General features: G+C 42.4%; 1 protein-coding gene across 4 annotated transcripts in view; it reads right to left on the bottom strand.

Annotated features, from left to right (window-relative positions):
• The window catches only part of ptpro (protein tyrosine phosphatase receptor type O), an 89,951-nt gene extending 67,975 nt beyond the window's left edge, over positions 1 to 21,976 (bottom strand). For 3 of the 4 annotated variants that reach the window (XM_017722983.2, XM_017722986.2, XM_037542849.1), the window contains exon 1: positions 21,517 to 21,975. In XM_017722983.2, the coding sequence (XP_017578472.1) occupies positions 21,517 to 21,564 (48 nt within the window). In that variant the 5' untranslated portion in view covers positions 21,565 to 21,975. Of the gene's footprint in view, positions 1 to 21,516 lie in introns of all 4 variants that reach the window. The other variant, XM_017722984.2, reaches the window with a different exon arrangement.
• Positions 21,977 to 22,913: the final 937 nt, after the last annotated feature.

Below are 22,913 nucleotides of genomic sequence, written 5' to 3'. Positions count from 1 at the left end.
CATTAACACGCACTTGTACAAACGCCATCATGTTCTTTGGTTTATTAACGTTTTCTACAAGACCTTGTGCATAGTGTTGCTCTAAGACCTGCGCTAGCTTCAGCATTAGCTCTAGTATTAGGCCATCTGAAGGAGCAGCTTCATTAAAAGATTGGATCAGGATTTTGCCTAAAGTCAAATGCATGCTTCATAAAAACAGAGACCGACTGTAAAGACTGGAAATAACTAACAGCAGCGGCCGACCCAGGAATAAGGAGCTGACAGGACGTTGGGCTATTATATCATTTTAAATTGGTTTTTAATATAACTTTCTTAATTTTCTGACTGAATTGTTTGACTTCTGCTATTCCTATTAGTGTGAATAATGAACACTACTTGCTCGCTGGTGTGTTGCGTCCAATTCTGAAGAAAAAACTGAAGTATTGCCACGTCGCCCACCTTGGTTAGATGTTTTTATAACCAGTGGGTGGAACTGGAGAGAACTCAACTGGGGGAAGAGAAAAGATGCTGTCTTTTATTGTCCCCATGTCTCAAGGTGTAGTTTTGGCCACTGCAGTGGCCATTAACGAACAAAAATAGGCAAAACTGTCCATTTAGCAATTACATCCACTGCACTCTGGTCTCTCCCGCTTGTCCTTGTCTTTTGAAGACGAACGCAGTCGCTCACAGAGAAAATACCTCAGAGCTGTAATGAACCTCTAGTGCTGTCTGCCAAAGCCGCTTCTAAAAGGTCCGCCGTGATTTTTTGACTTCAAGGGAAATTTCATCTGGAAATTGTAACGCTTCTCTGAGAAAGTAATGCTATACATAATAAATAATAATAATAAAAAGAACAATAACAGTAATAATAACAATAATACCAGAGAATTAGTTCTGATTAGTTCTGATTCTTATTTCTGCTGTTTCATTACAAAAACATAAAATCTGTTCTCTGTCTTGGACATAAATAATACATTATTCATTTTATTATTATTATTATTATTATTATTATTATTATTATTATTATTATTATTATAGGAAACCATTCCTCACATTAAGGACTTTGCAAAAGTTAAACAACTTGCTTAAACTGTTTATGTAGACAATAATTGTGTTTTACTTCTTAAAACATCACATTATATTAAAATAAATGCAAATAATCATTAATAATTAATAATCATTAAATGGCATCACTAGCGGGCCTGATTTAATTCAATGAAGAACTGGTATTAGATAATAACTATGACACTGGACTGAAACAAGGAGATGTTTGGAAACGGTTAAACAAATGTTTATACATATAAACGCACTACTGGGTTTTGAGGCACATCATAAAGATTAATAACCTACTTTTACAGCTTATACATGCGTACACAGCAACCTTCCTCCCCCTCTCCGAACACTGGACCACTGCAAACATCACACGCTATACTGCTGCCTTGGCTGCTCGTATGTTTGAGACTAAGATTTAGTCGCATTTTCAGACACGACGGCGACCAAACACATGAATAAACACGCCATATACATAAACATACCATAAATATAATATGTGATATGACTGGGGTCGGAGATGTAATTCTCACAAACGTGATCCTAAACATCTCCTTTATCATTTTCTAGACAGTTCCTGTATCATAGACAGACTTCTAGACAGTTTGACGCCTGCAAACGAACAGCAACACGTTAATAATATTTAGGCAGTAACACTTTACTGTAGGGTTCATAAAGCTACATGACACCTACATAAGCCTGTAAAGACAACTGACACAACCCTACATAAACGTTTGGAAATGCTTATTCCAGTAGGCATCATCTGCCCATTCCAGCTGACTTTGACCAGTAACTTATCAGAAAAAGCCTTTAAAACATTTATGCGGAGTTATGTAGGTGTCAAGCAGCCTTACACTCACCTGCCACTTTATTAGGTACTATTATTGTTTAATAACAATAATAACAATAATAATAATAATAATAAATTACGTCACGTAGCAATGGTTCAAATGCTTGTTGATACAAACAGCTAATCAGCCAATCACACGGCCACAGCTCACTGCATTTAGGCCTGTAGAGGTGGTCAAGACGACTTGCTGAAGTGCAGACCGAGCATCAGAACGGGGAAGAAAGGGGATTTAAGGGGCTTTGAACGTGGCGTGGTTGTTGGTGCCAGACGGGCTGGTCTGAGTATTTCAGAAACTGCTGATCTGGGATTTTCACACACAACCATCTCTAGGGTTTACAGAGAACGGTCCGAAAAAGAGGAAATATCCAGTGAGCGGTCAGTTGTGTGGACGAAAATGCCTTGTTGATGTGAGAGGTCAGAGGAGAACGGGCAGACTGGTTCCAGATGATAGAAAGGCAGCAGGAACTCAAATAACCAACCAGAATCTCTGAGGAACATTTCCAACACCTTGTTGAAAGTCTGACATGAAGAATTAAGGCAGTTCTGAAGGAAAAAGGGGGTCCAACCTTTTACTAGCAAGGGGTACCTAATAAAGCGGCCGGTGAGTGTATAAACAGCACCCTATAATAAAGTGTTACCACTTAGGCTAATAAGCTAATATTGCTGAAAGGGAATATTAGTCTGCAGCAGAACGGTCTTTTTTCTCATTTACACAAGTAAGCAACGGGTATTACTGACCAGCACAACACAGAAGGTCCAGCTGGGTCGGCAGAACCGCTCTGACGCCAATGCGCTCTAGTTTTAATAACGATACAAGCTTGGAGGGGACGGAGGGGTCATGTCAAGTGCGCCTCTATCTTACTCTCTAGTCAGTCTTCCTAATCTTCAGCAGTTATGTATAAATTATGCAGCGGTCAGAAACCAAATCTGAATCTCCTTAACACGGACTTCACGACTAGCGCGTATGAGAGGAAGAGAGCTGACTCGCGGCAGTCGCTTTGCCTTTTTCTCTTATACTGAATGCAAGCAACTTTAAATATTTAAATCTTAAGCATAATTATTTTCCTCGTTTCCCTGCTTGTTCTTTTCCTGCCTCAGTAACGTTGACCACGAAAAGATTTAAGCCACTTAAAACCCGATAATTAGCATATTGGCGCCCTCCTTGAATTTTCATGAGGCCAGGCATTTTCTTCCAGGAGCTTATGAATATGTAAAGCCGAGAGGTTGAGAGTAATAAACGGCGGCCAGTGATTCGTTCAGGGACTCAGAGGCTGCCGGTCAGCAAATGCACGCCATCGGTTCACTTAAGCACAAGCACCATTGAGCTCCCCCAATAAAACATGACTGCAAACAAATTTAGGGGAGCGTCACTTTCAATATGCTTTACTAAAATGAAGAACGAGACCAAAAATTGACCTTAGCCTCTTTTAGTTTACGAGCATACAAGGTTAGCCTGAGGGAAAATGGCTCACACAATACAGGCAGGACAGCTTAGTACACTGACTCACACTGACTCACACTGCACACAGAAACCACTGAGCCTCGTAATGCCACGGCACAAACGAAGAAACAACAAAGAAGGTTATTCATAAACTATTAGGGCAAACGAGGGGGTATTACTCATTTAGAGCCCTAAAGATGAACAACTTAAAGATCTGAATAACACTCTTACACGCCGCTGGTCTAGAAAACGGTAACAAAGACTCAGCAGCAGCAGAGGACAGCACAACTGGTCATGGGCTGATTATTATGCATGACTATGATAATTATTGAAGGGACCCAAGAGATTTCAAAAACTGAAACACAAGCTGGCTCAGAGAATGAAGTATAATGAATTTAGTATCTACTGAAAGATTCTGTAAAATGTTAAACAGTTAAAAGGTTAATCTGCACATAAAGTCAGTCAGAGCCATTCAAACAAACTTTCCAAGCCAGAACCGTCTGCAGTGGTAGTGATAGGAACCAGACGTCTGAAGTGTTTTATTTACATTTACATTTACAGCATTTGGCTGACGCTCTTAAGGCGGTGTTGGGAGTCTTGCCCAAGGACTCTTATTGGTATAGTGTAGGGTGTTTGCCCAGGTGGGGACTGAACCCCAGTCTACAGTTTAATTCCTCTAGAACAGTAAGTTATTACATGAAATGGTTATGAATACACTGCCTGAGGCACTGTACCACGATTCCCAATTAAAGTTTTAACATTCATTTTGTACATTCTATGGCAAAACACCCCAAAGAAAACTTATTTTAGATGTACCGCTGTTTTCCCTTTATTAATATTACGATATAATAGACATTATGACCACTGTCATCAATGGACAACTCAATCTGAACGCATTCCTCCAACAGCCAATGAAAAGTGAGAACGTGAAAAAAACGGCGAAACAACTCAGTTTTTAATGAACGGATTTTTATGGCGTGAGCACAATCGTCTGCACGTCCATCAAAACCTACCACACTAACCACATCTTCACATCCATGATCCTCACTTAAACATGTTTACCTGCTGCGTCATTACGATGTCAGCGCATCACATTTGTTTATTTGCGTCTTCTGATAAACGACGAGCGTGTGAGCTTCAGAGAGTTCAGGTCAGTATCTTATAGATTGTGGAGCGTGTGATCCCCAATATTTCAGCTGCCCCAAAGATCTGCAGGAACCGTTCAGACAGCGCGAGATTTAGAAGTTCTGTAGTATTTCCAACGTTTCTCTCCAACGAACCATTTCACGCCAAAACCACTCCAGTCTCAGACTGAATTTTAAAGAAACGTGTTTGAAAAATCGGTGGAATCCCTTTTAATCTATTTGCACGTGTTTAGTTATTCGTTCCAAGCAGGTTTTAAACATCACTATTCGATTTTCTAGAGTGCTACAAACACAACACTGCTTTAAAGTGGAAAAAGCCCTCTTGTCAGCCGTGAGCACATCAACCATGACACTTGTAAGCAGTCAGTCTGATTTCCTCAAGCAGCAGCGCAGCTGAGAGCCACGTTTTCGGCTCCTTGCCTCGTCTCTGTTCAGGCATCCTTGGCTCGAGCGCTGCTTGACATGAGTTGTCTGATAGTTTCTGTTCCTTTCATATGACACAAAGCACAGAAGGATGACATCCTCGGCTGAACCTGCAAAACAGCGACGCTCAAAAGCCATTGTTATGCGGTCAAGGCCCGCTGCTTTCTACTGAGTAACGAGCAGACGACCCAGAAAGAAAACAACCGAACTGAAAGTCGAATGAGCTAAAGAAATGGCATCACGTCACAGCACGACAGCCGTGTTCTGGAGTTTTACCATCCCTAACGCATGCACTGCTCAGGGAGGCAATTACAAACTAATCACTTATTGTCTTGTAGGTAATCAAATAAAAGGTTGGTTGGTTGCTGTAGTGGTTGCCTTCTACGCTGGAGACTGGGGTTCAATCCCCCCCCAGGGCAGCACCCTACACTATCCCAATAAGAGTCCTTGGGCAAGACTCCCAACACCACCTTGGCCTCCCTGTGTAAAATGATCAAATTGTAAGTCGCTCTGGATCAGAGCGTCAGAAAAATGCCATAAATGTAATAAATAAAAGCTTCAGCAGACATTCTTCAGCAGGCCATATGTTCAGGCGATGTACAAGGATGTAGCTGTTTATATACTAAACTACTCTTCGTTAAAAGACCCCCTGCTAATGACAGGTGAGTTAAAGATGACTGTCTGGCTGAAATAATTCCAGACAGGCTGGTATGATGTGGGCTTAACTGCCATGACTGAAACGCTCTTCAGGCATTCATGATGAGCCAATCAAATTCATTACGCTCAGTTCCACACACGCTATATCCAGATATCCCTTCACTCTAAAATTAAGACTAGGCTAATTTAAAAACACAAAAGGAAGGATTTAATGCTCTGGGGCACAGCCCAGCTGGTGCTTCAGTGACAACGGTGCATGAAGCTTGTCTTAAGGGTAGGAGGTGTAGAAAAGGTGTGTGTATTTTAAACAGTGGAGAACGACTCGTTCCCATTTAAATACCACACTCACTCCACATCCACCAGGACGGGATATTTAGGCACACGTGGCTGTTCTGCGGTATAAAAGTCCTTCATAATAAACACTACGCTACCTTGCATTTAAAACCACTGTGTGTCTGTCGGCTCTAACAAGAAAACACGTTGACAAACGAGTCAGAACTCAATTATACCTTATGAGTAAACAGCACGAGCCTCTGTAATCCTACCAACAAACCTCACTTACAGTAATCCAAAATACACAGCATTAGGCTATATGAATGCATATCTAGGGCAAATATGTATCAGATGGCATTTCACACACAATCTTTTTCCCAGTAAAAACATATTGAACATTTCACTCTGTTTGTAAACAGTAACTTGTAAGTATGAATTTACTCAGATGTGGGGATTAAAGAAGCTGTCTGGCTTGATTAATCCAAACGGTCTTAATTCGCATAACTGCATTTCCTGTCGCATGTTATCCTTCACACACTGTTTGTGTGCTGACTGTGGATTAAGCATGTATGTACACATTTCTGTGATCATGAGGTCAGTAGAAGTTTCTGTCATTAAAATTTGCCAAGTAAAGACCATTTTTATGAAAACTGTATCCATCCAAGAGCCAATTACTGCCCATAATGGAGTCAACTGTCCACAGAGCAGAACATCTTGGGATTTTGGTTTATTTAATTTACAGTACATCTGAATTATCTTATTCAATGGAAGTCCAAACATTTTCCTGCCTATGGTTACCAGAACTGGGAAGAATACTGGAGAATTCTTGATTTAAACCTAACGCTGGAAGAGAATTTAGAACTTAAGAAGTGTGATCATTAACGGATCTTCTCAATAATCAATAAAGCACACTTTGACTAAAGCTATTAAGCTAATAAAAGACTAAACACTAAATCTGTCTATTTTATTGGTAATCAACCCCTATTAATTTGCGTGTCACAGGGTCCGGCCCTAACTGATGGTTAAATGGCCAAAACTTAAAACTCCCTTCAAACAGACGCCATCCTGTATTATTCAAAAGCTGCTTTGAGCACATGGCTATGAGGTAAACCTTTTTCTGCTTAAGGTGAAGGGAGGCACTGTTTAATCTCATAGGCCGTGACCAATATAGTTCAAGCAGAGAGCACTAATGTCTATTCAGAGCCACACAAGGCCCACAGTGGCGTGTCTGAGATTGAAAGAAGGGAGAGAGTGACCCTAGCTTGTGGAATGAATGGAGGGTCACTCACCCAAAGAACTAGAGCAGTGAACTCAGACAGCTGCCAATATTATCATGCAAACATAAATGTATTCTTCTGTCCTGAGCACAGAGCCAGAGAGCCAAAGGAGAAGACTGGACAGAGTATAATAAAAATCTGCCTCAGTCCAAACCCTCCCTGCAGGGCCCCGCAGACGTCTTCAACTATCTGACAACTTTGGCTTCATTAGTGCACGACTGAGACTTCCCCACGGGACACAGTAATTAAGAGTGACACCTTCTTTCCTCATGATGCTCCAAAGCAGCAAAATGTCCACAATCTCCTCTGAAGGTTTGATTAGGTTTAAAAAAAGATAATATGGTGAAGTTTCAAAACACTGTTGGGAAAAAAAAACCTTTATTAAATATGCAAAATAGGCTAAATGTATTCAAATTGCCTGATTAACGCTTTGTTTGGATTAGTTTTGGGTTAATCCCAATTCTTTTTTTTTTGATGGGACCTCCAGCGCAACATACTCTTGTACTTTTTATTATTTTATTATTTGTTATTTATCTGCTGATATACATATGTTTAAACATGCACCACACTTTGCACTACACTGTGTTACTTGTATTACCAATAGTCTAAGTCTAAAAAGTGAAAGTATCCTGATACTCTGAGCCAAGATAACACTCACGCTCAGTATGATAAGAGTTATATTCTTCTCTAGGCACAATTTCCCAGAACCACCCACCTTACGCTGTCCCTGGATTAAACACGTTGACTTCCGAGTGTCATAAAAATCACAGTTTCTACACTTTCGACATGTAAGCATATATTTAAGCAATGCATACAGAACCACTGGCAATGGACGGCTCTTCAAACGATTCCTTTTGCAAGAGGACAATGGGTACCAGGAATTATTTGGAGGAAAGAATATTATATGACTTTAGAAACAAATAAAAACTCCGATATCTACATTATAGTACCGCATTCCAGCGTTCAAGCAGAAAGCCCGTTCACGCCGCTGTTACAGCTGAATACTCCAGTAACCGCACGACGTACACGCATGGTTTTATTTGCAACAGGGAGGGGGTGGCAGTCGGCACTGGTCTGCAGCTCCTATGGCATTTAATTAAAAGCAAACATGGAGGAATGTGCCCTATGCTGACAGTCGGACTCAGGGAGGACATGACCAGCCCCCCACCAATCACCCAGGAAGGAAAACAAAGAGCCCTCACTGGAAGTCGCTGGCCGCCCACTGCTCAACTAAATGGAAGGACACTACAATGGCTCTTTTTTGCACACTCATCACTACAAGTTTCAATCAGCCTCCCAGCAGGGCTGGAGGAGTCAGCCAATAAATTGCTCTGCTTAGGCTCCAGGAGTTCTTCCTCCCCTTTCCTGAGTCCATTCAAATCAGTCATCTGCTAAGGGCAGGCATCTGAGTGGCACCAGCCTGATTCAGCATGGACAATTAGGAATTTATACTTACTTCCTTCGAGTCTCCAATAGAAAAAAAGGGTTGGAAATAAAGATTTCAGACCCTTTTCACACTTTGACCCTCAAAACCTAAACCATTCCACACAACTAGGAGTGCACTGATCATGATATCGTTGATTTTGATTGTTTTCTTTCCAGCCAAATTGGCAGACGGCTGTATTTAAACCCAGGTTCATACTGTGTGGGCCACATGAACAACAAACAGACTAGCACATTTACAGTTATAAGGTACAACATAAATAACATTATGTGCTCTTCAAATGAGCCAAACTGGCGTTTTACATTCAGAAAATCACCTATTAAAAAAAAAATAAATAAATCACAAAAAAAAAAAATTTCACAAATAAAGTGAAGTCCACATTACTGGTGGCAATAAACTGCAACAGAGATCTGCAAATTCTGATTTAGAGCCATCAGTACCAACTATAACAATATCAAAGTCGGAAAAAATCCAAAACAATAAAAATGGACTTAAATGAACATTAAGAAACCTTTCAGCGAACCCAAAATACTTCCTGGAAAAAGACAAACTAGGAAGACTTAATAAAATATGATAAAAACACTGTATGGGATAAAAATCCATATTAACGCAAGTGCACATCGGAAAAACCTTTGGGAAAAAAAAAAACACATTTTCATATTTATAGTCTTTTCATATTTAGCACAAAACAGAGAGCTAAGCAGGATGTTTATAGTTCAGAGATTTGGGGTGTATAGCATCTTAAATCAAACAAAGCCTCTCACAGCTTTTAGGTAAGGAAGCTGCCAGCAGAGTTTCCTCTCAGGGATGGAATTAAGAAATAGAATTAAGAACGATTTGTCTCTGTGTTTGCACCCTGTGCAATTAGACCTCTGCATTTAACCCACCCGTGCAGTGGAACACCTACACTCACCGCCCACTTTACTAGGTACACCTCGCTAGAGATGGTTGAGCGTGAAAATCCCAGCAGATCAGCAGTTTCTGAAATACTCAGACCAGCCCGTCTGGCACCAACAACCACGCCACGTTCAAAGCCCCTTAAATCCCCTTTCTTCCCCGTTCTGATGCTCGGTCTGCACTTCAGCAAGTCGTCTTGACCACCTCTACACGCCTAAATGCAGTGAGCTGCTGCCGTGTGATTGGCTGATCAGCTATTTGTGGCAACAAGCAACTGAACCTAATAAAGTGGCCGGTGAGTGTACATGCACACTAGGGGGCAGTGAGCACACTTGCCCAGAGCGGTGGGCAGCCCTATCCATGGCGCCCGGGGAGCAGTTGGGGGTTAGGTGTCTTGCTGAAGGGCACTTCAGTCATGGACTGTCAGCCGAGAGGATCGAACTGGTTGATGGTAGAAATGTTGCAAAGTGTTTGACTTCCCCAAACGCAGGTGCCCTGAACCTCACGGGAACTTCTGATAAACAAGCGCGGGGGGCTCCCAGCAATCGATTCAAAGGAGCTCCAGCTGAGACTCTTAGCATCAGGATCAGAAATAGAAAAGAGGTCTTTTTTATTAGTAACTTTTCAGACTGTACCTTTTTATTTAGGCCTGCAAACTCAAGAACTCCACAGTTAGCACGCCAGATGTCTGTCTATACCAGACATCTGGCTATGAGCTCTATGTTGGCCCATTTAACAACCTTCATTTGCTGTACCACCAATGGAGGCCAATGAGGCATGTGGAGACAAAAAAGTGTAACTCTTTGCCAACCTCCCAACGCTTCTCTTTAGGGGCTCTGTGCTCAAACGCAGACCTCGTGTGCCAGCTCCCATCATGCCACAGTGGGCATTATGTCCCCAGACACCCCAGACAGACTCAATAAGCATTCTGTGTCCTCGATGAGAGGCTGAGGAGAGAAAGACGATTCCACTACCCAAATTCTGCTCTCAGTGCTGGAAGGGCAGATAGGGAACAGGGCTGTGTAACTGAGTGCAGATTAATCAAACTTGCAGCATTTAGCAAAGAGCTGTGATTTAGTCAACTGTGCAAAAGCTGCAGCAAGTATTACTGCTGAACAGCAATTTCTCATTTCTAATCACAAACAGCATCAATCCTCAAATGAATCACTGTTATTTTCACTCTACACTGTGTTCTGTGAGATTGGTGACAAACCACAGATGTGCATGCAGCCCAACATGCATGCGTAGGTGTTACTGTAATGTGCATGATGACAACGTACTGAAAGGTCCCGAGCAATGCTGATCACAATTACTAACGACAGTTCCAAGGAGTTGAGACAGTAGATAAAATAAAATGAAAACAGAAATCAGTGGGACTCACTGGAACAAAACTCAGTACAAAAATATGTTTGCATATATATTTATAAATACAAGCTCACTGTAAAATTAATGCCTGCAGCACGTTAAAAAAAGGGTTGGCGTGTGGAAAATTAAAGACATGAACACTGCAAATGCTCAGAAAATGTCTTAAACAGGAGATGCAATCAGGCTTGAGTAAAAAAAGAAAAGAAAAGTTTAAAAATAATGTTTCCCAGTCAAAACCACAACTTAATGCCCATGACCTCTGATCCCTCAAACAGACCTCCATTAAAAACCATATCACTGCATGGGTTTGGGAACGCTTTGACAAATCGCTGTCAATAAACACCGTCCATCACTGTGCCCAATGTAGGACATCCACGTCAGATGTCTTAGTGCCCATAAACACTACAGACTTACACTCACCAGCCACTTTATTAGGTACACCTGTTGTTCAGTTGTTCTGTTCAGTTGCTTGTTAACACAAATAGCTGATCAGCCAATCACACGGCTGCAGCTCACTGCATTTAGGCCTGTAGAGGTGGTCATAAAGTGGCCGGTGAGTGTATTTGGGCTCAAGCTCATCTAAAATAGATGAAATATTGAAAAGATGTGTCTTATTAAGCCCTAAGCTCATAACTGATGTGTTTTTATCATATTTTGATAACTGCTTAGAACAGTTAAGGATACGATGTTTTTTATGACCTATCCAGGGAGTTACCTGCCTTCCACCCCATGACAGCTGGGATGGGCTCCAGCTCCCACACAACCCAGAAGGAGGGGCGGCTTGGAAGGTGTGTGTGTGTGTGTGTGTGTGTGTGTGTGTGTGTGTGTGTGTGTGTTACGACAGCAATGATATACTCATTAAGGGTGTAACAATTCACAAAATTAAACATTAGATTTCGTACTATATACTGGTTTCTCAACTTGATTCATTTTTCATACAGGAAAAATAAGGCGTGCCTGAAAATGTGCCTAATGCTAACATTTCCATTGTCAGGTTTGCCAGGGTTGCGGTTTTCCCACCAAAATTCGGCTAGTATGAAAATGCTAAAAAAAAGTCTTTCTGGGTTGATTTTAAACAAAGTTTGGTTTGGAAATTTTTTGCTGGACCTGGCACACTGCCTGCTGTAGAGACCGCCAAAAATACACTAAGATCTGTAGATCTTTAAAATGAATTAATATCAGAACCGTATCAATATCAGCAGATACTTGCCTAAAGACCAACTATTAGTATCAGACAGATGTTTGGAGTTGACCGATAGTCCAACCAATTTTTGTGTCATATTTACTGGACTGATGCCGAGATTACACCCAGCCTATACTTGACAAGTGACAGGTGTGACAGACGTGACCATGCAGGGATAAACAAAAATAGGCAGAACAGAATGTTCTAGATACAGTCACAGTACCGACACAGACAATCCCGAATATACTGACATATAACACAGCACTAAACACATTACAGAGCTATACATTTCTTCAGCGATCAACCTGAAGAATAATGTGACAGCACTTTGTGCTGTTCATCAGAGCATCTCCTCATTATTCACCACCATCCATCCATCCATCCATCCATCCATCCATCCATCCATCGTCATCCGCTTGCCCGGGTCCGGGTCGCAGGGGCAGCAGCCTAAGTAAAGAGGCCCAGGCCTCCCTCTCCCCCGCCACCTCCTCCAGCTCTTCCGGAGGGATACCGAGGCGTTCCCAAGACGGTCGAGAGATATAATCCCTCCAACGTGTCCTGGGTCTTCCCCGGGGTCTCCTCCCCGTCGGACATGTCTGGAACACCTCCCTAGGGAGGCGTCCAGAGGCCATCCTTACCAGATGCCCGAACCACCTCAACTGGCTTCTCTCTACGTAGAGGAGCAGCGGTTCTACTCCGAGCCTCTCCCGAATTATTCACAATTAAATATTTTATTTGACGAGTTTTCATCAACAATAACACACAAAGGTAATAAGAGGGGGTGGTGTAGATCGTGTTTGCAGTGTCTGGGTCTTTTAAAATGCCGTTAGGAGTCAAAGGCCTGTTTTCAATGTAGATAAATGCAGCATCATTATGATAGTTATAGTGAACTATGCTGTCACTTCATAAAACAATAGGAACAAATGGTTAAATCAGGAGTTAAGATGCTTCTGGAGTTAGTTAGGATGTTTCTGTAATACTGTTTTCTTATCTGGAGTTAATGAATAAGATTATGAACTTACGAACTGTTGTTCTGTAAAAGCTTCTGTCATTTCAACTCTCAACCCAACTGTCAATTCTGGCAACTCAACTGACGTTGTGATGGTAACTAAGTTCTTTGTGGTACGTCCCACATAAAGTAAGGATGCAGTGAAACCGTACCATATTTTACAATTTACCTTTAATGCGCATTCACACACATGCATCTCACGGCTTGAGAGAACTACAGGTACGTTCCCCACTAGGTCCTGAACCAGACACCCATTATCACACTCTGAAAGGATGAACTGTGACTATGAACTGTATGAACAGATGAACTGTGACTAGTGTAAAGATGCATTCATTCTCTCTGAAGTATCGTCATTAAATGAAAAGGATGTGCAGTGCAAAAATTAAATGCCTACCAAAGACCCTGAGACCACGCTTTGATTGGTTATTCATCACATTTGCCTTTGTAGCCCACATTTATAATGCATTTTATTAAACATCTTATTTTCCATGCCTCAACATTAGAGTTCATCTTATTAAAACGAACTCCGAGCAGGGGAAGACTACACAGCAGTTCAAAGCGACGGAGAGACAGCGGTGTCCTCACGAGACCGCGCTTTGATGAACGTTTCATGCGCTGAGCAAACACAGGTCTGTCTAGCACATTCAGGCTGAGCAAATCTACAGACCTGACTTTAAATTCAGAGCAAAATGCCTCTGGAGTCCTGAATTCATTCAGCGTCATCATTCATGTCACTGTAATTTGACTATATTGACTCCAAGATCTTGAAGAACTGCATTACTGCATGTTCAGCCCTTAGCAGAGCGTTCAGTAAGGAAGCAGAGCTACGGAGAACAAAAATATGAATAAATCAATGTTAAAACCTTCTACTTACATAATGGTGCTGATCTTTTGCTTGTTCGTTTGCTTCCCAGTCTGTGCGTACCAACAGGGCAACGTGGTCTTCATAATGATGCTGTTAAATACTATGAATAGGCTTTAAGTGCAGCTTAGCTGGAGATCATAATTTACTCCTACACAGAACTGAGTGGATCGCTGTTTCTGTTTCTGGAATGCTCTACTACATATTTATGTTCAAGACTGCAGGTTACTCTTTGTAAACAAATCACAAAAAGCCAGAAAGTCTTTCACAAACTTCAAAAGTACCTACTGATTTCTGTAGCTACATATCTGTAGAGTCAGATGCGGCATTTTTCTAAATCACCTTGTAAACTGTCCATCCAGTGCTGGAAACTACATGAATAATAACAATTAGAGACATAAAGGTGTCATGATTGGCCCCTCCCAGTCCTGTCCATGTGTTCGTGTTGTGTTTTGATTTAGCCTGTGTGTTCTTTGTTTTGGTTTTTTAGTCCAGCCCCCTTGTTTCGTGACTCCACCCCGATTGACCCGTGTTCCCGCCTGTTCCTCATTCACGCTTATGTATTTAAAGCCGGTGTTTTCCGCTGTCTGACTACTGGTCTTTGTTTGGGCTGTTCTGCTTGTACTGTTTGTATGTTTGATTCTGGTGTCTGTCACGTCTGCCCCCCCCGATCAATCCGTGTTGGCTCTATGACCCTGGACCATTTAGACTACGACCCTGGATTTGCCCATAATAAAAGTTGCTTATCTCCGCATATGCGTCCGCCTCCTCGCTCCCCGTTACAAAACAAAAGGAAAAAAAAAAACAGAAAATAATTAACTCTGTTGGAAAATCTGTATTTAGAGACTGAATTGTGGAGTTTTGTCTTTTTTGTAGATGCTTTGCTCAAAGTGCCCATTCATCACTTGGGTTTTTAAATGTTTATGCCTGCTTTTTGTTTTATTTGCTCATTAATACCAGTTTTTTTGTCCTCTTTATTTTAATTTGTTCTCATTTTAATTTGAATTATATTATGATAGAATAGTATATCATATATATTTAGATTTTTACATTTATTTTACATTTTAAATGTTTATATTAAACAATTAATAATAATTGTTTATAATAAATAATGAGGATATGATGTTTTTGGTGTTGTTGTGCAGTCTTTCCATCCCGTGTGAAACAGTCTGAACTCCATGTGTGAAGATATACAAATAAAAGTTTCTTATTACTATTACTGTCATTATAGACGTGCTGTTTTAGCTGCTGAGGAGCAGAGGCTTAAGGGAAAGAGATTAAGAGATGATGTGCTACACTCTAATGAGGGCTTACGAGGTGCTAATCAGATTGTTATTGTACTAATCTTTCTGACTGGTCTACTCTTAATGGACGAGGTAGCAGACAGAGCTCACCAGGGACCAGGCCCAATTGAAACAGACCAGGGGTTACAATGCAACCAAAACGACCAGAGAAGCTACTCATGTCTTCTGAGCCTTTGTGTGTAGTGTTGACAAAGATAAAAGTGTCAAATCTGAAAGAAAAGTTTTCTTCTGGGACTGTTTGGCTTTAGAGAACCCTTTAGAGAACCCTGCATGTACTGCTCCACCATAAAAACCACGTCTGAGACCAAAACTTTCTCTCAAAACTATCATAAAACAACGTAGCATTAGATATTTTAAGTAATAACTTTCTGTGAGGGAACTTTCATCTTTTCAAATGTCTGGTCAAACCACGAATCAAACAACTTTGAATGACTGTGTAAATTTTACTTATTTTGCTTCTGACAAAAATCTAAAGCGCTGATCAAACCCAAATTCAGAGGTAGGAGTCAGTTCCTCCTTGGAGTCTATACTGTATTTTATAGTAATAAATTCTATTTTGAGTGCAATATTTCGTATATGTTACCAACTGACATGTAAAAAACGGTGTAGCCCACATATATCATCTTAAAATAGGAGCACCATTCATTATATAATCTTATTACAAAGACATCAGACGAGTAGAGGCTGGAGATCAAATGAGATCTCTCCTGTCTGCAATAACACACATGGAGCGGAGCGAGTCCCCTCTGCTTTCCTCTCCCAAGAATTAATCAGGGAGACAGCGTGTGGGCCTAGCTACAAAACATTTTAAGCTCTATAAAACCCACTTCCTCTTTTTTCTCTCTTCAGCCACCAATCTTTGACAAATATAACAAGGTTTCCGCCAATGCACTGATGAAAAAAGACATCATCACATATCAGTTTGAAATATCAGTCAACTATAATTATCTGCCCTATGCCAATAATATTTTAAGCAAATATCTGCCAAAGCAGGAATGATTCCAATATCACTGTGCATCCCTAAAATCTACGTATTTACAGCATCAGCTTAGTTCTCTGTTTCGATTAATCGTAGCAGCCTTAAGTTTATTTTGGCAAATGTTGAACCAAGAAAGATTCTGTGCACGATGAAAATGCCAACGTTCATGTTTGGCTATGTTATACACTGACCGGACACTTTATTAGGTACTAGTAAAAGGTTGGACCCCCTTTTTCCTTCAGAACTGTCTTAATTCTTCTTGTCAGACTTTCAACAAGGTGTTGGAAACGTTCCTCAGAGATTCTGGTTGGTTATTTGAGTTCCTGCTGCCTTTCTATCATCTGGAACCAGTCTGCCCATTCTCCTCTGACCTCTCACATCAACAAGGCATTTTCGTCCACACAACTGACCGCTCACTGGATATTTCCTCTTTTTCGGACCGTTCTCTGTAAACCCTAGAGATGGTTGTGTGTGAAAATCCCAGCAGATCAGCAGTTTCTGAAATACTCAGACCAGCCCGTCTGGCACCAACAACCACGCCACGTTCAAAGTCCCTTAAATCCCCTTTCTTCCCCGTTCTGATGCTCGGTCTGCACTTCAGCAAGTCGTCTTGACCACCTCTACAGGCCTAAATGCAGTGAGTTGCGGCCGTGTGATTGGCTGATTAGCTATTTGTGTTAACAAGCAACCTAGGTACCTAATAAAGTGGCTGGCGAGTATTTTTTACCCTAACTAAGTTCAGTGGAGCTGCTCCTGGGTTGTGAGCAATAACTTTACTTTTCAATTTTGAATCCGATGCTAAAACTTTAATAACATCTGTTAAGCTATCTTGTCCTGACAGACAGTAAAGCACCGAAGAGTTCTAGTACCAGACTTGAGCCTTCAGGCATATCATCCATGTCTAGGAAAATTCTAGGAATTCTTGCACACCAAATGATCCAGATCTGCCAGAACTTCAGTCTTCACGCAGCGCCACAGCTGTAATGTACTGCATGTTTTGTTCTTTTCTCAAATGTCCATCAACACAAGTTTAAATTCTATCTTATCAGCATAAAACCGGCACGTTCCAGCACTTCCACCATCCTTCCATCAATGCATTAGTGGTTCTCTGACATGCATTATAGCTTTTAAATACATCGTAAAAATGATAAATCTCAGGAATTAGCCCACATACATTTACAGCATTACCTCCTGGGACCAACAAATCCAGCAAAAATGCCACCCATAAAACTTCATTCAGGCTGCTAGTCAGAATATGCATGTGAACCATGATTCTCTGTAAATGATCAGATTAATCAACGTAGGGCGTAACATGCGTGCTTCATCCTGATGTACAGATTACCTAAATGCAGAGATCATGCTGTCAGCAGACCACAACTAAATACGTCGCTTCTTCAGCAATGACTGGCACTGACGGCCCAGTTCCTTTATTACGCCACACAATGTAATTAATCTACAAGCAACCCCTATACAAAGGAGACAGTGTCTAAACAGAGAACATTCAGCACAGCTTGTCTACTCCTACAAGTGCTCGTACAGAACGAATCACTTAATCAAGGACTTCTCCATCAAAAGCAAAATAAATCAGAATTAAAAAGCAAGATGATTTGAATGGACACCTTAATCTGAATTTCTGCCAGTTCCACTCTAAAAGCTCAGCTCTAACTGCAATAGTATTTGTAGCTGGCAGTGGGACCGACTGGCTCTGAATCAGTCTGACGTGGCCCAATGAGACTGAGCGAAATTACCAATGTTATATTAACACCTACACTTTACATCTGGATACGGTGCAAGTACATCTGTCATAAATGTAGATATTAATTTAAGATGAGTGAGGTCACTGTGTGAGACGTGAATGAATCAAAGGATGTGTTCTTATTCTGGGCACAACTTTGCCCACTGAGAGTTTAAACACACACACACACACACACACACTGGTTGACACACCAAGAGATTCGGAGTGTTATTTTAAGCATTACTACAATTAAAAAGAATCACTTTCTTTAAATTATGGTTTACATAACTTGTGTTTGTGAATTTCTGCTTCACTCTTAAAAAGAACCACCTCAGATTTTACCAGGTATGTCCAGCAGCTTTCAGATAAGGTCAAGTCAGAACATCACACTGAATCATCCCATATGAATCTAAAAGCTACGTGATTAAACCTCAAACCTCCGTATGATCCTTCAGCACACATGGACACACGGAGCGTCCTAGACTTTAAGACATGCCGTGACTTTTGGAACGATCACCTTGCTGAGGGGGAGATATATGTGAAATGTCTAATGTGGAGCATTACAGCAGATTCTCCTGCCATGAAAGCAATGAGATCATATCTGCTCTAATGGCCGGCTATTGGGTTAGCTACAATAACATTCCACATGACTGCTCATGCCTCCACAGTCTTCATATCACCATGAAGCTGACGCTGTCGGGCTTCCACAGTAAGCTGTATTTTGGGAACATGTGTGAAATAATTAACGCTTTTCTTGGTAATTTCGCCGCGAGGTGCTCTTGCATTTCTGCTGCAAACCTGTCAATTAAAGGCCCAAGTTTTCCACAACTATGGTTCCACCAATGAACACCATGTGAACATGATCACAAGACGTCTGTCTGAAATAACAACAATTCATTATACATAAACTATACGTTCAGATGTTTGGACACAGCTACTCATCCAAGGTTTCTTCTAAAATCAAGGATATAATGGAGTGTTTATCAGGGCTTGATGCAGAAGCAGCTTCTACTGTTCTGGGAAGACTTTCCACTAGATGTTGGAACATTGCTGTGAGGATGTGTTTGCATTCAGGACATGAGCATTAGTGAGGCCGAGCTCTGATGACGGATGTTTAGTTCTGGATCACAAACTCCACTTCCACTCATCCTAAAGGTACCGAATGGAGCTCCATCACTCCAGAGAACACAGTTTCACTGCGTCACAACCCAATGCTGGGGGTATTAATGCCCCTCTAGCTGACACTTGGCATTGGACCTTAAGGCTGGCCTCATTAATTAGAAGGGCGGTCAGCATATGTTTGGATAAACTTCAGGAGGTATTTGACAGGACAGAATTTTCCAGTAAAGCTGATTAAAGAACATGTTGAATAGGAACATCCTTTACTTCTCTTTCTGGACAGGCCAGGCTCTGGGCCGAAGTCATCTGGCTAAATATTCCGCCTTGTGAAATAATCCCTACAAGCTTTCATTCGGAGGTTACAAACGATGCTACAAATGATCATACCCTATAAACTGGTAGCTAAAAATATCAGCACAAAGTGCAGCATTCCCTACTTGTGAAATGACCACACACTTTCTTGGATAAGCGACATCCGTGATGCTTCAAACCTATAAACCGGCAGAGTTACACCACAGCCAGTACACTTCAGCAGGTTAGCTTGTCGTGATCTGTCTGCATTGAAAGGCTTTTTAATATGAACTGCTCTGATTTCTACGCTGGTTTGCTGCCACACTTTGAGTGACAGGGTGCCGGAGACGGATATCTCCCAGCTCCTGGCTGCTATTTCACGTCTTCAGAAGCTGTGGCTGTTATGATCAACACAGCAGCAACAAACCATCGTCTTTGAAGACCGACCCCAAATCAGCCTTAACCCCGGCCATGCTTGATCATTAATGCCTGACTCATTTGCTGAGCCTTGTCACCATGGTTACCAGGCTCAGGTGTGATTGTGAACAATGATGTCACCACCAGGGAGACGGCCTTAAACACGGCTTTAACTCCTGAAAATAGCGACCGTCGTCAGGGAGTTCCAGCAAAAGTCAAAGTTATTACCATTATGCGGATTCTGGAAAGCAGATTATTAGCAGCACTGCTAATATTTGTGACTCCTGCTGGGTTTAGTAAACAACACGACAGAACTGTCGACCTCTTTGCCAAAGAGCAAGGTCTCTGTTTAAGAGCAGGCAGGTTGTGCCATTTGGTTCAGGATCAGCTGCAGGCCCTTAACATCTCTGACACACGCACCTCCTGAACCAGGGCTTCGGCCCAGAGCGAATTCAGGGCTGAACGTATTCGGCACGTTTTCAACCAACACCACTAAACCGTTACTGAGGCCCACACCCCGAACAAACAGTGTGGTGGATACACTCGAGTCCAACGTGTGAACTGGGTACGCAGCGATGCAGCTACTGTCTCTGTTTTTCTTTCTTTCTTTGGCAATAAGTGTGATGTCATATTTTCATTCATTTTCAAACATGACACACACAAAATCACTGAAATACATGGCCCTAATTTATGCATATTTGGAACGCACGTAACATCTCGCTGCTGTCGGAACAAAACCTCGTATGTCCATTTTTGATGTTTTTCAGTTTTTTGACATAATTTGAAAACGCCTGTTGTTTTCTACACCGTGTGTAAATTTCATGATGAACTGGCCAAAAGAAACGGCCCAAAATGACTTGGAGAAACCTCTGGTTCCTTTGGCTTCCATTAAAAGTAAAGCAGGTTTCCTCTTTCTCCTGTAAACTGACCGTTTTGGAGATACGAGGTTTTGTTCCGACAACAGCGACGTGTGATGGGTCACCTGTTCACAGCAGAAATCTTCTCATCTGCTAAAGTATTTCCTTCAAAAAGCGACACAACGTCCTAGTCTGGGTGACGAATCTCCCCACACTTTAACCTAAAAAGAGATGTTGAGGTCTCAACGCTGAAAACCACTGAAACTTTTCAGCCGACGGTCGTCAACAACAAGGGACACGTGTCTTCACTTTTTACAGGACGACAAACGGAATGTAATATGGTTTATTACGATAAAGCGGGAGAACGTGGAGAACTACAACCTTCTGAATGAAACTGGAATTTCTGAGGGAGAAGACGTGAGCCATGCGAACAGTACCCTGATTTTAAAGCTGGACCTGGGATGTGACTTTATTCTACGAGCAGTCCACAGGGATCACAGCTTCTCCAGGCCTTTCCATCGTCTCAGTCACCTGGACATCTCTCTCAGGCTGAATTAGTGAGAAACTGAGGAGAAAAGACTTTTTTCAGCCCCTCTCCGCTTCCAGACGGCTCAGACGAGTCTCTGACCAGTGCAGTGGCACAAGCAGAAACTCGGGCAGAGAGCTTCAGCTGGAATGACCCAATTTTGCCTGAAGAAACATCAGCCTATGGGGAACCGCATGGCGAAAGGCAAACACGATCAACTCTAATGCTGCATTAAAGGGGCTGGGGATGGAGAAGATGGAGAAGTGGTCAGTTCAGCTCCGGGGAAAGACGCAACCGACTCGAATGGACACTAAGTAACCACTTTTCCTCAGAAACGCCTGCTTGGATACAGCCAACTAGACAGAGGGGGCATCCCCCACCCCCTTCATGTGAGGGGAGGGAAAACGCTGAGAGGAAAAATACGGTAACCTACCTGGATGCTGAGGAGGAGGGAAAGGACGCAGGGCAGTGCTGCAGTCATCCTAGCTTCGCTCTGCGTCGAAAGGGCGGTCCTGTGCTACTTTTGCTCGATTCCCAGCGCGCGGCGCCTCGCACATCCGAACAATGGCGAATTTTCTGCAGCATCAGACCGCTCGGTCCCTCAGCCCGCTGCTACAGCAGCCTAACCCCCGGCGCCGCCGCCGCCACCAAGCAGCTTAGCGCGGTTAGCTCGGCGGGCTACGGCTCTTCTGGGCTGTGTGCCGGTACAGGAGAGCTCCTAGTTCCGTCCATGTGCTTCTTCTGAGCCCGACCAAGCTGAACATCAGCCTCGAGAGAGCAGGGAGCACGGGCTGAATGGCTCTCTCTGTCTGTCTGTCTGTCTGTCTGTCTCTCTCTCTCTCTCTCTCTCCCTCTCTCTCTCTCCCTCTCTCTCCTTCTCTCTCTGTCTCTATCTCTCTCTGTTCGCCTCTCTCTCTCTCTCTCTCTCTCCTTCTCTCTCTCTCTCTATCTCTCTCTGTTCGTGTCTCTCTCTCTCTCTCTCTCTCTCTCTCTCTCTCTCTCTCTCTCTGTGTTCGCCTCTCTCTCACTCTCTCTGTCTCTCTCTCTCTCTCTCTCTCTCTCTCTGTCCGTCTCTCTCTCTCTCTCCCCCCGCCGGCTCCTCCGACGCTCCGCCCTTCTCGCTGATAGGCAGGAGGGCGGCATTGCTGGGCGGAGTGACAGAGACAAGAAGTTCGATTCAGTTTTTCCGAGCCGATTCCTTCGAACTGTCCATTTCAACGAATAAAACCGATTCAGTGATTCATTTGGGTTCCACAAAACCATGCGACCAGCATTTATACCGCGTTCCAATGAGCGGCGAACTTATTTCGCTCTGACTAGAGAAGAACTCGCTCCAGATTGCAGCGTAATTCAGTCATTTGACTCCTCATTCGCCCTGCTCGGAACCAGCGGCCGTGATGGACACAGTGACTGTACAAATACACAAACCTGCACATGTTTTACACTCACTGCACAAGCGAGCTTTACATCCCTCCTAGAAAACCGACGTAGACCAGAATGGTTTACTTGTAAAAACCAGAATAAGTTGTGTTTTGGATGCTGGGTGATCAGGTAAACCTGATCCTTACTGTCATCCTCACTGTCATCTTCACTATCATCCTCACTATCATCCTCACTATCATCCTCACTATCATCCCCACTATCATCCTCACTATGATCCTCACTATCATCCTCACTATCATCCCCACTATCATCCTCACTATCATCCTTACTATCATCCTCACTATCATCCCCACTATCATCCTCACTATGATCCTCACTATCATCCTTACTATCATCCTCACTATCATCCTCACTATGATCCTCACTATCATCCTCAATATCATCCTC

Source organism: Pygocentrus nattereri, chromosome 11 (assembly GCF_015220715.1).
Source record: "Pygocentrus nattereri isolate fPygNat1 chromosome 11, fPygNat1.pri, whole genome shotgun sequence".
Taxonomy (NCBI): Eukaryota; Metazoa; Chordata; class Actinopteri; order Characiformes; family Serrasalmidae; genus Pygocentrus; species Pygocentrus nattereri.
This window is presented reverse-complemented; position numbering and strand designations above follow the sequence as displayed.